Genomic DNA, 17,451 nt, shown 5'->3' with positions numbered 1-17,451 from the left:
GGAATCGTGAAGGAAGTTATGGGAAAGTGTCTGTACAGGCTCACGGAGAAGGGAAAACATCTAGAAAGCAAAAAGAACTTATGTTTCTTAATCACTTATTATGTGCCAGATTCTGTACTAAGTATATTATTAAATATAACATGTCTTTGTGGTGGGACTATTTTTGTCATCCTCATTTTATAGAAGAGGAAACTAAGGCCTAGAGTTTAAAAAAAACTTGCCCAAAGTCCTCCAACTGAGAAGTATAAGACACTGGATTGGATCCAGTAAATTCATTGTATTTTCCAGCTCTACCTGTTACACACTGTTGCTGTTTGCTGCTGCTTAGAAACACCTTTCTTCTCGTCCACGTCCTTGTACTTCACGTCTCCTGGCTACATCTTACTTGTGCTTCAATCCTCTGTAGGATGTATTGCCTTTGGTGATTCCTCTTCTCCATCCCAACCTCCAATGCTCAGATTCTTGTTCTGTGTTACCATAGTTTAAAGGCTCTTCAGATCTGCCCTCTCTGAATTTACCCTCACTCTTACCTGACTATCCAATCATTTCCCTACAGGTGCTTCTCTCCTGCTAGACTTAGTTTCTCTGGAGGACAGAAACTATGTTTGATCTACCTTTATATTTCCAGGGCCCAGCTCATAACATGTTTTCCATGAATGAATATATGAATGAATGACTGTTAATCACTGCCAATAAAAATTTTTAGAGGTTTTCTATTCATGGGTCACTATGCCAGCCCTAGAAATTCAATCAGAAGGTCAAGTTCTTGGCTTATAGGTCAAGTTGGGATTTTTATCTGAGATCTATTATGTCAAAAATATAAAGTCTCAGCAATGAAATGTAATCATACAAGGTTTTCAACATGCTTTGAAGCCATCAATTTTTTTTTTTAACTTGGCATCATAGAAGTAACAAATAGAAAATGAGTATTTTCAATCTCGCCTAAATGGATTCTTGGTCCATAAAGCTATTGAGGTTGAGTAATAGTCAAGGAAATAAACATTGTTGGAATCTTAGAGGAAGAATCCACTAGAATTTGGAGTGAGGGAATTGTTTGAGTTTTATAATTTCCCACCCCACCTATTTGTAATTCACTGCCTTTGGCCACCTCTGTGGTTAGACTAATGATGTTAAACCAGTTTGCCTGATTAAGCCTGCCATGTCTAAAATAAAAAAAGGTATATTGTCCTGGTGGAGCTCTTGCACATTTTTAAGGGACTTATTCAATACCTATATTTTATAGATTTAAATATAATTTGCTTTACTTTTAAAGAAATTTATAGTTTCATATGTAATCAGAAGAATAGCTGTCATATTCATTTGACACTTGGAGTTACTATCAAAAGCCAGGATTAGAACAAGGTCATCTGAAATCTGAATCTGAAATCTTTTTTTTTTTTTCCTTTTTAGTACTACAGAACTACATGTGTTAAGGGCTAGTTCTAAGATCCGGTCTTGTGTAGTGATGAGAAGTAAAACAAAGAGAAGTTTTATTAGGGAAATTGCTCCTGATACACAACTGCAGGGTTCATTTCCCTGTACTACTGCCTTAGCACATGACTTCTATTGTGGAAGGAGCACGTGTTATGGGGGCCAAGGGGGAGGGTAGCAAGGCACAGTCAAATGTCTGCAGTTTTTGGATTTGCCCCAGGCCTCAGTGTCCCAATACCACGTCAGCTGACACACAGAGTTTATTTATCCCAGATCTCTCCTGTGGTTTTAATGGGCTCTATCACTGGTTTTAGAGTCCCATCCCAACCTCTACTCCTTCAGCCGAAGTCAGGTCCATTCATTCCTTTCTCAACTGTTTGTTTCTGTTTGCAAACAAGGGAGTCACTTAGACTTTCAAAGATGCTCCTTTCTCTCCTCCAGCAACCACCTTGACTGAGATCGCGCTGGCTTAAGTTTCACACCATCCTGGGGTCTGATCTCAGCTCTCCCGACTGTGTGTGTGTCTGTGTTGTGTGTGTCTGTGTGTGTGCGTGCGCGTCTGTCTGAGTCTGTGCTGTCCCTGTGTATTTACGACAAAAACAGGGATCTAAGACACCAGTTCGCGTTTCAGGGTCTGGACAATCAGCTCTCCCCGCTTCCCCTCGCCGCCAGATGGGCCAGAAAACCGTCCCGCCTCCCGCACCTCCACCGAGAAGATTTACCTGCGCCTCGGGGCCCCGGGGAAGCCGCTGGTAGGAGCCGCTGGCCCTCCACCTCCCCAAGCTGGAAAACATGGTCCGCGCGGGCTCCCGGCGACGGGAAGAGGATGGAGGTCCGCGGCTGTCACCTCTCTTGGCTGGGGATGGTCAATTCGGCGCCTGGAAGGTGGGAGGACGCGAGCACTCGGCCCGGGAGTCAGCTGTCGCCCTGCCCTCCACCAGCCCTTCCTGCGAGCGCCCTGGGCGGCGGCGGGGAACGGAGGGAGGAAAGGGAGGGGCGGAGTGGGAAGAAGTGGGACCTTCTGCAGAGGCCAAAGATCTCCTCTGCCTTTGGGGGAATTTGCACTTGACTCGGTAATTCTCACTCCTCAATTTCCAGGGTTGCTCTGTTAGAAAATGTGTCCCTTTATAATAGAAGCAGAAAGCTCTTTCTTCCTTGGGATGACATTTAGGTGTTTGCAAACCGTGTTAACAGCTGTCCCCTACAGAAAACTGTTAAGGACAATAGGTGTCAGTAGAATTTTACAGAGTGAACTAAACTGCAAGGGCCTTAAAATTAGAAACTAATGAAATGCTTCCCTTAGTATTACAAAACAATAACAGTATAGGGAATCTAAATTTTACTTTTCAAATTAATCATAAAGCTATGTAATAAATGCGAAAACTTCGTAGTATAGGATTAGCAAAGAACTAACTGAAATACATGACTTATAAAGGGGGATATGAAAATTAAGAATAGCATTTTGACTTTTAATAAATATTGATGGGTCATGAACCTTGTATAAATAAGTATTGGTGTATGCAACAAATCACTTTCCATGATATGTGTCTAATGGTCTAATGAAATACTTTGTTTCAGTTCAGTAAGAAGGTGAAATAACAGAAGAGGGAGTAATTTTAAGAATTCTGTATAATGAGGATAAGGCCATGTGATAATTTTACAAGGATGGGTATTGTGTTTGTATTATGTTTCAGGACCAAGGAACATTCTGTCTGCTTCTTGAAATTAATGTTAGAGGTAAATGGAAAGAATTGAGTATATAGGAAAAGAAAAGGCCAGCACCCTCGAGAAAGGCGTTCAAAAGTTGTTACTTACGGGGAGTTTTAGCCTGCCCACAGAATGGGTCAAACTGAGGTACCAAAAATGTCTACATGAGGATTAGACCAAATGATACCTCATGGAATTAAAGTACTGGGGAATATTTAGAACATTTATTTGGCTTTCTTCCTCCCTTCAGAGGGTATTTGTCTGGCCCCATGCAAAGAGGAAGTTGTAGATTTCACTTTAAAATAAATGTGTCTGTGAAGAATTGAGGTCGAAGTTCAGGACTTAGAAATTTTGTTTCATGTCTCCCAGAACTTTTCACAAATTCACATACCAATTTGGGGACATCTTTTACGCAGCAGCCTCAGCCTGAGGGGCCCTTTCCCCATCTGCACTTTTAAACTATTCACTCTGTGGATTCTTTGTGGAAAAAGCAAGGTGTTATAGAGATAGTTCCTGCTTTTTTTCAGCTAGAAGGAAAGAAGAAACTTGAACCTGAACCAGAGGGGGAAGCCAGGAAGAAGAAAAGGCCTAGAAATAGCTCAGGCTCCAAACTCAACATATGTCTACCTTCCTCCTGTTGGAATTAATCCCCTCAGGAAAGGGCAGTTATAGCAACTGGAAACAGACAGATTTTCATGAATACTCAGCTCTTTAAAGAGACCCAGCTCCTTGCCTGGTGGGGAAAGAGGAATCCCTAAGGTAATGGAATAGATGAAGTTACAAAGGCCTATAGGTGTGTTGGGGAACTGGAGTGCTGGAACCCCTACCCAAAGGGACTGAGGGAAACATCTCTGGGAGCCCCACAAAATTACATTTTAATCTCAAGCTTCCGCAGAAGGAGATACAAGATAAGACTATGCTAATGAAAAGGAAGGCATGAGTTTTGGGGTGTTTGTTTTTAAGAAAGAAATTACAGTTTTTATTGCTTCAATGCTTAGTTAAGGAAAACTCAGTGAAGTATTCAGATTTATCTAAGGAACAGAAAATATTAAATAAAATGACCCTGGCATAAACAAACCTTACCACAAAATTAGCATTCTGATTCACTGAATTCTCATGCTAGCTCAATTGTGAAATAAATATTTCCTTTTGCAGCAAAAAAAAAAAAAAAAAAATCATAGACAGGTAAGGAGTGGAACGTATTTTATGTCACAATATTTAATATTTTAGGTCGCTGGAAAGAGTCCTTAGTAGGGTTCTTAACTTTCCAGGGATTCTGCTCTACTTTACACATTTTGCAGGCACTGCACCTCACCCTTTCTTGTTGAGGAGAGCCTCCTAGATCAGGGTCAGAATCCCTGAGACTGATTAAAAGTAAAACTGAAAGAAAGAACTGCCTGTTTCCTATAGTTATCTGGGCATATGGTTGTCACCGTGGCAGAAAGGGGACAATTCTTTTCTTCAAGGTGATTGCAGGTTATATCTTCATGGGAGGTGAGGGATGGAATAGATGTTATTTTCTTTGTTCTTGTTAACCTTGGTATTAAAATTGAATTCACAGCTCTTCGGTTCTTGGCATACTATCATCATTTTGTTAAGGACCATTTTTATTTTGTTTTGTTTTATTTATATTTCCCCACCTTCCTATCCATTTTCCCCACCATAAGTCAATTTATCTGGAGTAACATATAAGTATCTTTTAAATTCAACTTCTACACATTTATTGAGACACTTCTTTATATTTAAAAACTCTATGGTGCTGTTTCACCTGTTTCAAATATATATACAAATGGTATTTTCCTATAAAGTTATTGCAATACACCTCCCTCCCTCCCCACACATTTTTTCACTTGACGTTATTTGTAGAACATCTACCCATGTGAGGCTACACACACATTGTTCCTGACTGCTGCGTGACGTTTTGTTCTATACAAATACTGCAATTTCCAGGAACTCAGAATGTGATTGAGCACACAGGCTCCAAGGTAAGACTGCAGATGCAAGTCTGACACCACCATTTACCAGCAAATCATTAACACCTCAGGGCTCACTTTCCCATTTATAAAATGGAATAGTACTGCCTTCCTCATAGGTTTGTTGTAAGCACTATGTGATTTATTCATGTAATAAGTAAAGCATTTAGAACAGCAAGGGCACATGGTAAATATTGCATAAATTATTATGATGATAATTACTTAGCTAGTCACCTAGTGAACAATATGTAGGCTAACTCCAACTGTTTGCCCTCATGGTTAGTGCTGTAAGGACTCTCTTCAAGACTGATATTACATTTTTCTTAGATCAAGGGTTCTCAATTTTTGGACTCAGGACTTCTTTACATTCTTGAAAATTATTGACTACCCAAGTAACTTTTTTGTGTGTGGAGCAGCTCTATTGATATCTGCTATGTTAGAAATTAAAATTTTAAGTGCAAAAATATTTATTAATTATTTAAAGATAACAATAATACACCCATTACATGTTTTCGTAAATGCTAAAAATTAAAAACAAAGATTACAGGGTTCTCAGGATATATTCCAAATCCACCACATCACAGAGGAGGTGACCAAGTCAGGAGAAAGTTTGATGACTTTCCCAACATTACAGTCATAAGGAAAACTGGGGAAAAACATCAGATTTCCTTGAATCCAGGATTCTTTGTGTTTCTTTTTTCCCCTTTACTGATCTGATACCCTTTCATTTTGCCTCAAGTAGCTACTAATATGCAAACATAAGAGAGAAGATGCAAAGTCTGCTCATTTTTACACTAACAAAGGGTAACACGGTTTATTTGTGATTATTTTTGTTGTGATCCTAAAGTTGTATCCACATGACTTGGCAAAAAAAGGAATTTCCAAATATTTCCCAAAAAATTTCTTCGGATCTCCACTGCATTTTGCTGAATGCTGTTCTTTACTTAATTAATATATTTAACAAGCATTAATTTAGCACCTCTGTATGCTAGGCATTCTGGAAGGTGCTAGAAATGTAATGAATCATTCCTGTCCTCGTTAAATTATGCACTAGTGGGAGAGACCAAGAAGAAATAAAAATAAATAACTAAATAATAATAAAATAAATAAATAATAAAATAACAATAAAATTAACAATAAAATAATAAATAAATAAATAATAAATAAATAACACCAAAAATAAATAAATAACTACAAAATGTACAGTGCAATGAAGAAAATGAACAGGATGCAATATTAGAGAATAATCAACCAAGACAGGCACCTTCCTCCAGACTAGTTTGGTGAAGGCTCACAGGTTATGACATGATGAATACACTGTAGGGAGCCATGAAAATAGCTGGAGGCAAAAACTATTTCAGGTAAAGGAATACTATGGACGGAAGCCTGAGTTCTTCTTTGTGTTTGTTTTTTCATACATTTTATGATGTAAGTTACTTGAAAAATATAATCTTCCCATGACTAGGTGTTGCTATACCTGCAGCAGGACTGTATTCTTTATTTCTCCACCTTCCTTCCCCATCATCATCTGAAGCATTATTTGATTTCTAAGGAGGTAAATATGGGATACAGTCCACATTTACTGTATTTAAATGAACATTTATTGAGCCTTATCCCACATATCTGTATGGGATTCTTTCCGGACATTCTGTACATAACGCATTTCAAATAGATTTGAATATTTTTGCTCAAACTCATGTAGGATGCTAGAACAGAGCCCGGGAGGACTTTAAAAACTTAATAATAGCTAATATTTATAGTGCATTTATTACATGTCAAGTATATACTAAGATATTTACATTCAATATCTAATGAAGTCTACAAAACCAAACCCATGCATTTTTGAGAAAACAAATAACTTGTAAAGAGTCATATGGCTGATAAGCCAAGAGTTGACCGGAAGCAGTTTTACCATCAAGGTAGTCAGAAGGAAGGGAAACAGTGCACTCAAAACTCAAGAGCTGTGGTGGTTTGTATGCACATTCATATTAACACAGCTAGGGAGGATGGTGTCAAAAGGGGTGGGGTTGTTACCATAGAGGAGGGTTCGAGGAGAAATACATTTTCTCACTGTGTAAACCCTGTCTTTCAAAGGCAGGGCGATGCCTGTGAATTAGGAATACTTTTCTGAATTTCCCATAGTTCAGGTGAATAGTCATGGAGTCATTCATCAGTTATTCATTGAGTATCTATTATGGGATAGGCACTGTGCTAGGTGCTCGGTAAAAAAAAGGGTGGGGAAGTAAAATCCTGTCTCATAACACTTACAGTCTAGTGTGTTTGGGGGAAGACAATAAATAGATAAATGAGGAAATGTTTTGATGTCCGATGGGAATAAATGCTACTGGGAAGAAAAATGAGGGGAAGAGGAAAAGGAATATGGATGGTGTTGTTGCATACTATGTTGTTGTATGGTAATCAGCAAAAGACTCCCTGAAAAAGGGTCTTTCAGCGAACACCTGAGGAGAAAGAGGAACAAGGAATGTGGTATTTGGTAATATTCAAGGAAACCTTGACATGAAAACTTGCAAAGCAAATGTCAACAGTTTGGAGAAAAGCTGGGACAACTGTGGGGCACTTTTCAGAATATCCACCTCACTATGGTTCTTGATGGCACAGTGGACGATATAGTGCGGACAGAGAGGACCAAACAACCCTGATCCAAAGAAAGATTTATTAAAGTTGGATTTGAGTGTGAAGATGTTTTAGAAACATATCAATTGACTTGGTTTGCTTCTATTTATCTTTTTTATGTAGGCACAACAGTGATACAATAAAACCACTGTCTAAAGTCTAAAGAAGCTCTCTAAAGAAGTATAAAATAACACATCTAATAGTTAAGAGGACATTGTTTCATAGTTTCATTGGTAGTTTTTTTGTTTGTTGGTTTTGTTTGTTAAAAAAGTATCATTTCAAAATATGGTTAATATCGTTTAAGTACCTAGAAGTAGAAACAATAGAAACGCAGATGCAGAAAACGGACTTGTGGACACGGGCGGTGGGGGGATGGTGAATTGGGAGATTAGGTTTGACATAAATACACTACCATGTATAAAATAGCTAGCTAGTGGGAACCTGCTGTATAGCACAGGGAGCTCAGCTCGGTGTTCTGTGATGACCTAGGTGGGTGAGATGGGGGGCGTGGGAGGGAGGTCCAAGAGGGAGGGGATATATGTATACATATAGCCGATTCACTTCATTGTACAGCAGAAACTAACACAACATTGTAAAACAATTATACTCCAATTAAAAAAAAATTGTGTGTATTTGAAAGCTTGAAAAAGAAGTCACAACAGGTTGTGTACAATTTCTGCCTCTTTCCCTATCCCCTCCTGGGCCAACATTCTCCTACTTAGAATCACTATCAATCTTTATCTGTTAAAGAAGAGGTGGTGGTTATGACACAAGAATGTAATCATTATCTTCCCATTAACATTAACAAGATGAATTTATGGGACAAGGATGAGCTATAGAAGAAAGTTTTATTAATTAGGCTGTAAAAATGGCATATTAATGAACAGAGAGAAATCAGAAAAGCTTTAGATTCTTCAGACTATGGAAGTGATTATCCTTAATCATAGTAAATTCTTACTAAAATTTAGACATGGTTTCTCCCCCCCTCCAGTGATTACTTGGGAATTAATTTAAGGATTAATGAGAAAATTTTATTTTTATTCAAATTTGTAAAAAATGGAGGAGAGGGCTTCCCTGGTGGCGCAGTGGTTGAGAATCTGCCTGCTAATGCAGGGGACACGGGTTCGAGCCCTGGTCTGGGAAGATCCCACATGCCACGGAGCAGCTGGGCCCGTGAGCCACAACTACTGAGCCTGCGCGTCTGGATGTTAAATTTATCCCTTTTTAATGAGCTGAAACAATCTAATTAAATCTCACATTAATTTGAATTTAAATGTCAATATACTTATGTATATTTGGAAATAATAATTATATTTATGAATATATTAAGCAAATTACCTAAATGTATTATCTCCCAATTTTATGAATTGAACAAACATAAAAAATATTTTTTGAAAAAGCGAAGAAAAAAAATCACCAAAACTCCATATCCCCATGATGGTCACTCTATGTGCGATTTTCTGTGTAAGCACCATTATTGTAGTTAAGTGCATTTTACCAGGATTACATTTATGTTCTTCCTTTTGCTACAATGATTTACATTTGCTACATTATCTACATAATTATCACTTAAAAAAAATCAACCTACTATTCTATTGTGCTAATGCAGCAAATTTAATTAATGAAGTAATGTTGATTCTTCAAATTTTAGATTATTTTCAAATTTTTACTGTCACAGAGGACCTAGTCATAAACCTCTTTGTGCAGAAAGTGTTTTTATCCACTTCTTTTTATTTCTTCCTTGAAACAAATTACCAAGAATCATTAGTTCAGAAGGTTTAAAATTTTTATTGGCTCTTGGTAACTTTTGGCAACATTATGTAAAAGTATACTACTAACATTGTTTCCAGGTCATACTTATTTCTAAATTGATTTCTTTATTTCATCAGTTCTGCAACTCTCCTCTAGTTCTGTGGATACTAATGATTGTAATGGTGTAAACACCACTAACAATGATAAATTTATCTAGTTCAAAACATGCCAGGCACTATTCTAAGCACTTAATATAGAATTGTAATGGAAAATTATAGAATTTATATTTAAATATACTTGCATTTGATTACTTACTCTTTCACTAATTAGCACAGTGACCTTGGGTAAGTTACTTAACCTCTTTAAGATAAGCTTTCCCAGTCATACTATGCAAATAGTATTAAAAATCTTGCAGGATTTTTGAGAGGATTGGTTTTCTTAAGACTTGAATTTTTTTTTTATTTATTTAACCCTTTAACCTGACTGGAATTTATTTCTGAACATGTTAAAATTTGTGTAACTTTTTTTTCTAAATTGTTAATTTTTCATAACATTGCTTATTAAATATTATCCCTTTGCCAATATTTAGTGATATGTACTTCCTTATATTTAAATTGTCATATACAGTTGTGTGTTTATGAACTTTCTATTCTTTTTCACTGATATATTTTCATGCCAACACAATAATACTTCAGTGATTATTGCATCCAAATATGTTTCATTCTTTAGCAGGCTATACTTTGCTTGCTAAACTCATGGTTTTTATTGTTCTGTTTGTTTCAAAGCACTATTTCATAGTTTTGAAAATTTATTTTTACCAGAAAATTTTAGAATTATTTTCTTGAGTTGCAAAACAAGTGTATGGGGTGGGGTTTTGTTAAATGCATTCATTAACTTCAGGAGTACCGGTATCTTTTCAATATAATCAAAGTCAAATTGTTAAGGCTTTGTGGATAGTTGCTCAATGTAAACAGGTGCAGCAGTCTCTGTAAATGAGACCGTTGGGGAGAGAGGGGCCCTCCAGTGCTCCTATTAAAATCAGTCGGCTTTAATAAATGTTTTCACTAGAACAAAACCCATGTGTGATTGTATCTACAGAATTAACTGAAATATATTAAATCAGGTACCTTTTTTGAAATATACAGGATACGCATTCTAAACTATTCCAGTTAAGTATAAAATTTGCAATCATATTTTAATTATCAAGAGTATAAATATTGGTATATTGAACCAGAATGTGGCATTCGTAAAAAAGCATGAGGAAATTAATTCTGACTAATGAATTAAATCCTGATTTAATTGAAATCCATTTCAATTTAATTACATATGCCCTCAGTGTCATGCTATTTATATGGAAGATAATAACATGGCATTTTATAAAGTTGATTTGCATGAAATATTTAAATAAGAAAAAGGACAAACTTACCTTAAATGAATGGCCCAAATTATACAGTACAATTTTAATATTTTAGACATCTGTTCACAAAATTTAAATTTGTTAAATAATAGTAATGATAATTAATATTATTAGCATTCATTTAGTGCTTCCTACATGGCAGGCATGTTCTAAGTGCTTTCTTTGTATTCATGTTATCTCAGAGTAAACTTACGAGGAAGAAATTATATGATCCTCATTTTATAATTGAGGAAACTGAGGCACAGAAAAATCTAAGAACCTTGTTCCAAATTATACAGAGTGAGTGTTTGAACCTGGGTTGTTCTCCAGAGACTGTGCTTTCAACCATTTTGCCCAGAACAATCAAATCCTTTATATAGTCTATCTTTCTTCAACTTTGCTTAGCAATTGCTTTTGATTATCTATAGATTTGTAAATTTTAGCTGAAATCCTTTACAATATTTTGACTATTTATTTCAGCTGATCAGGGATTCCTAGAAAAGATCAAACAAGGCTTAATAAGTGTTCTAGTTCAGGATTAAAGGCTAATCATAGAACAAAACAGTGAGCATATAGTATGGATTAAAAATAGAGAACAACTTTCAAATATGACTTTTCAATTAAAAGTATGACATATGATTATAGAGTATTGCCCTTTTGCCCATATAACACTTTCTGATTTAATTTCAAGACTATTTTATGATTCCATAAAAAATTGTATCAGTAGAGGTCTATAAAAGATGTAAGATATTGGTTTGAACTTTATTCTTTCTACACCAAAAGTAAAATAAGCAATTACATTCAGCTCCTATATAGAAGCAGGGGGCTGTCCAGCTCTAGCATTAACAACTGCAAATTCAGACTTTACCTTTCTCTGGCAAAGGATGGCTGGTCGGGAGCAAATCATCAGCCAATAGGAGCCCCCAAAATCAACTATATATGTTGCTTGAGCACCATCTTCTGGACACTTTAAATAGCAACCAATTTGGGAACACTAAGATACCAGAGCAACGTTTGAATTCCAAATATACTCCCCTTTATGCCCCTGTGTAGTAGCAATCCATTTCCACTAGCTCTTTGGAATTAATTGCCCAGGCAGGACATTCACCTCCTTCTTTGCCTATTGATTTGCTGGCATGAGGAGCTGCAAGTGGCCAGGTGGTAGGCTAAACTTCCTAGATTAATGGAACCATATTACTGGGTCTCCTGGTGGAAGAATTCCTCCCTTGGGAACCAAGACCACTAAACTAGCAGAACCACAAATCCTGAGGTCCCTAAGGGCTCTGACACAGCTACTTAACTCTGCCATTGTAGTGTGAAAGCAACCATAGACAATGGTGTGGCTGTATTATTACAATAAAAGTTTATTTAACAAATAAACAGCAAGCTGAATGTGGCCTGTGGTTCACAGTTTACCAACCCCTGATATATATATGATACATCTCATATATATATATATCTCCCCGATTTTTTGGCAGATAGATGCAGATACATTTAGAGATAGAGATAAACATGATAGATATAGAAATAAATTTCTAGTAATAAGGAGCGTCTACTTGGCTGCTGAGACTGTTTTACCTGCCACCATGAACCAAAAACCGTAAAAGCCCTGTGCTAATCTTTTTCTTAATAACTCTGGTGTGTGTACACGTCTGTGTGTGTGTATGCATGTTAATCTAAAATCTTCTGTGATAACTAAACTTATCCTGCTACTTAAGATTGTAAGATTGATTCAGATCCCAAATCCACATCTTATGAAATATTCAAGGGGCTCCCCAAGACTTCTGGGAATACCCAGCATAGTCTTAGTCAGTGTCATCTTTACTTTCAAACTCCTACTTTAACTAAATTAGAACAAATAATTTATTGCCACTTATCCACGACTTGTTAACTCAAACAGTGAACTCAGAGTTTTCCTTATTTTCTACACACACACACACACACACACACACACACACACACACATACACACACTTTACTGAAGGCCTCTTCTAGCATATCTGACTTTACTGATGTTCTGGACAGATGACCTAGGTTGACCTAGACTGCAAAGTAATAATTTGAAATTGAACATTAAACATTATCTCATGGTGCTTTCCACCAACAAAGGGTCCAGTCTCACAGCATTTTAATCAGCTCTCTCCCACACCATCCTATTCTAACACATTTTATTTTGTATTTTATATTTTATTTTACATTAACACAGTTCTGACACATTTTATTTTCCCAACTTCCTGCTAACTATTGCCCTCTAGTGGCTTCTCAAGGTGTTTTCCTAAACACAGACTTCCGGCACCTAAAAAGAACTCAGGGGTCAGCTGTTCAGATCAACTCATCTTTAAACATTTCCCTTGCAATAGACTAAACCAGTATTCAGCATAGTCTTTATATAACTTTACTTTGTAACTCATTTAAGTTATTGAGTAATAATTAAGAAGATATTAAGTATTTCTCCACATAATTTGCCAAAACATGGCATCTCTGATAATAAATGATCTGTCAATGAACAATATCAAAAAAAGATATCATCCAATAGGGTGATTCACTTGGCCACATTTCATAGTAGTTCATCTTATTTTGTGTAACAGAAGAAATAATGAAAATTAGAAGGCTTAAAGAAACCATATTGACGTGTTTGTTGTTTTTGTTTTGTTTAATGGTACTGGCAACTGGATTTACTACCCATCTATAAAATTCTGTGGGCCAGAATAATATGTTTTAGTCTCAATGATCAGATCTCAGCCAAATACCTTTATAGACACTTGTGTGACTAAAAATATCTTTTGAAGGAAAGCTGTTCATTGTCACATTGTTCATTGTCCTTTGATACAACTCAGGAGGGCTCCCTGCCTGAGAGGGAATGTAGAGAGGACTCCTTATTTCTTGGAGCAGAGCTGTAACCTTGGCTTTTCTCCTGCTGGTCTTCAAAACAATCAAATATGTCAAGTATCTGTAGTTAAGACACATTATAGGCACTTGTGCACAAGAGATCAGTATTCAGGAGTAAGCTCAGAGATGGAATATGAACTCAGGTATGATTCACAGAGGTCATGATGAGATATTTTTGACAAAGAGCACAGTGAGAGAAGAGCAAAGGGTCAAGGAGATTTATTGATCAGTCCTAAGATATACTGAGTGCCCTTGACTCTGGACCTTTTACTAGAAGCTCAATGTCTAAAACTTCTTGAGTTAAGACTCTCAGAGTGAAGTTTGATTTTGCTTAATATTTAGTTGACTACTTATTACGCTTTACTGGATTTGATAATTCAGACCAAAAAAAAAAAAATCCTCCACACAGGATTAGTGGGATTAATAGCCAAACTCTGTCTTTAATGATACTTACAGAACCCCAAGGAAGTGCCAGTCGTTGGAACTCAAGATGAGGAGTCCTATTCTCTGAAAGTAGTTTTCAGTTTGCCCTTATCGTTCTTGGGACTGGAATGATTTTCTTAACCTTCCTTTGACATCTGCTGGGAAGGATCAGTGATCCTGTATAATGATTCTATATTCATGACTGCCATCTATCTTTTCAGAAAACTCTATGATTATAATATTACAACTCTTAGACACATGTAAGACGTAATTTTTCTCTTTTCTATTTCTCATTACAAAAATGAATTTTGTAAGTGATTTTAGATATTGCTATATCCATGGTAGCAAAGGGGGTGATGAATCAAAACATTCATGTTTTCTTTGCATAGAGAAAACTGGAGAATAAAGTAAGGTGTCCCTACATCATCACTGCACTCTGAGATATCCAGATAGTTACCTTAGATTATGTTAAGAAGAATTTTAATTTACTGTTTGTGCTGTGTCACATTGTAACAATCTGACTATGCTAGTTGGATAATGGATAAACAATTTAAGGGAATGAGATACATTTCTCTTCTCCTGATTATGTTTTCTAGGGTGAAAAATATTAAAATTCATCCTTGCACTTGAATTGGAGAATTGCATCAATTATCTGTCTCAATAGATAAACATAGGCATAGAAATATGGAAAACTGAACATAGTTATAGTATATCCTTGTACATATTAATATTGAAAGCTATTAAATTGTGCCGCTGTGTTGAGTGTTTTCTCATTTTTGTGCAACAGAACTTTGCTTTTGCTTTTAAGAACTGAGAAAACATCAGTCCTTTTCCACACCCTCTCATGATTACATGTCAAATTCTTAAATTTAATATGGCATGTTAGTTTTTTTGTGGTCCAGAGGGTAAATAATATGTACTAAATATTTGTAAGATATCTAGGACATTCTTAGTTGCTTTATCCTTAACATGTGGAAAAGATTATTGTTTCCCACTTTGTGTATGAATAAACTAAGAAGAGAAATTGTACAAAGTTTTATTGCTGCATGTTTCTATATGTGATTTGAATTGGACATAGATTTCAGATATTCAGTTTCTTGAAGAAATATTAAGGATCTGTTCTATAGGGAATTTAAGATGACTAGTACATGGTAATTTATGAAAATGTCCTAAGTAACGATATGTCAATTTAATTGCATATGTTCCTACAGTAAAATTATTTTTCATTGCATCCTGACTTAAGTACCTAAGTATTAGTAAACAATGATATCTTGAGATGAATGGTAAGAACAATCAATACACAGTCCATTTGATTCAAAGTTACTATTTATCTCCCTTAGAAGCTATGGTGAAGGAACAGATGAACTTGCTTTCATGATATGACTGCCATTAAGAGAAGTAATCAAGACTAATGTGATTTTTTTTATAAGATGTTTACTCTTTCTGTTTAAATTAATTGCGCCCCAGCATGTATTTAAATGCTTTTCTTAGTAAAAGATAAAGTAAATGGCAGAAAATACCAGTAGTTTAAATTTTGAAAACAAAACCAATCTTTTATACAGTATTTTTCCCCACCCGATTGCTTTGGTTTCCTTTTTACACCTCATGAATAAAAAGCATCTAGTTAATGATCTCTTGTCTTTTGAGAAAATGGCTATAATTAATTTGCCTCACTCAACTTCTAACTCAGATAACCGATTCTAGAAACAGAAGAAAATAAAAACCCACAATAGCCATGGTAGTAAACCTAACTGAATTTGGGAACATTTTCTACAAACTGCCAGGATGATAGAAATGAGAAACCAATTAGCTCAGTGATGGGAAGCAGTAAGCCATTCTCTCTGCATCCTCTGCCATTTTATTCCTGTTTCAGAACCTGAAGATCTTTATCAAATAGAAAAATTGACAGCTATTCTTCTACTTCCTAGATGCTACTTTGTGATGTCAACATCTACAACCCGACTCAACTTTTTCTACATCTAATTAGAGACCAAAATTTCTGTAATACTAGTGGGATAGAACCAGGGGCCACCCAAAATTGAGACTGGTGGTGCCAGCTTACTATCTTCTGCAAGATGTAATGCACACAAATAAAGTATTAGAAAGAGGGATGGGGTCAGGAAGACCTCCGGTCATGGTACACACTGAGGGTTCTACAGATCCACGTGTGTTATTTGTTCAGAACGTTAAAAACCCAGGTGGTGAGTATAGAAAGGGCTCATTTCATTCCTGCAGGATCCAAATAGATAAAAGCCTTCTAAGTAATGAAAGAGCATATGAAATCAGCACATGCTTCTGAAACAGTGTTCTGGATAAAGTCCCAATAAAAGAATGGGACTTGCACACAAGTTGGATCACAATGGACATAAACTCATTCCTCGGTCCTTGTGATGTGGTAATCACTGTGCCTGGGGAGAGTTCTCCTTATTTAGGACTAAGTACATTTTTAAAAGAGGGAAATTAAAATGTATGATAAAGCAACAGAAAAGAAGTCTTTGTGAAATTTCAGAGAAAGAAATTCCAAAAATTATTTACTTTAAGACATATAATGATCAGCATGTTAATTCTCCTCAGGACACAAGGTGTTTTCAACATTAATTAAGCATGGCAGAAAACCACAAAGAAAGAGCAGGTTGGCACGAAGGTGAGTAAGACATGATAAAAAGGAGATGGGTGAGAAAAAGAGGGACTTAGTATATTCCATAACTGAAAAAAAGCCAAATTGGAAGAAGAGTACAGCATATTCCAGGTAAAGTCAATGATAATAAATTCGCACCTTAAAATATCCTGTGAACGAAAAGAAATTAACACCTTGAACATACTTTCATATTTTAAGAAACAGAATGGTAAATAGAAAAATTCTAGAAGTATCAAGGCAGGATAACTAAGTTGCTTACAAAGATTTAAAGAATATTTATACCGGTCTCAGAGTTCATCTTTGGAAACTTTTTTTCACATATTCATTGGCAATTTACTTTTCTTGTTTTGTGAATCACTGGTTAATATTATTTACTATTTTTAAAACTAAAAGATTTTAGTTTCACAACTGATTCATAAATGTTGGTTCTTATTTTAAAACTCAAACACTGTAGAAGTATAAAGGAAAAAATAAAAGTCTCTTGTATCTCTCAACCTTCATCATAACTCCTCTGAGCAAAGCTGGCCACTTTCAACTAATGCAATAGGAGGTCTAAAAGAGCTCATCCTTCTGAATCTATTAATTCCTAGAAATGTATGTCGTTAAAT

At 36.0% G+C, this 17,451-nt stretch overlaps 1 protein-coding gene across 2 annotated transcripts in view; it reads right to left on the bottom strand.

Annotated features, from left to right (window-relative positions):
• Nucleotides 1-2,355, bottom strand: part of LOC118893927 (multidrug resistance-associated protein 1-like) — an 84,354-nt gene extending 81,999 nt beyond the window's left edge. For both annotated transcript variants that reach the window (XM_036849586.1, XM_036849587.1), the window contains exon 1: nt 2,154-2,355. In XM_036849586.1, coding sequence (XP_036705481.1) covers nt 2,154-2,225 — 72 coding nt within the window. In that variant the 5' untranslated portion in view covers nt 2,226-2,355. The remainder of the gene's footprint in view (nt 1-2,153) is intronic.
• Nucleotides 2,356-17,451: the final 15,096 nt, after the last annotated feature.

The sequence above is a fragment of the Balaenoptera musculus genome, chromosome 4, assembly GCF_009873245.2.
Source record: "Balaenoptera musculus isolate JJ_BM4_2016_0621 chromosome 4, mBalMus1.pri.v3, whole genome shotgun sequence".
Lineage (NCBI taxonomy): Eukaryota > Metazoa > Chordata > Mammalia > Artiodactyla > Balaenopteridae > Balaenoptera > Balaenoptera musculus.
Note: the sequence above shows the minus strand (reverse complement) of the source record. Positions and strands in the feature narration are given on the sequence as shown.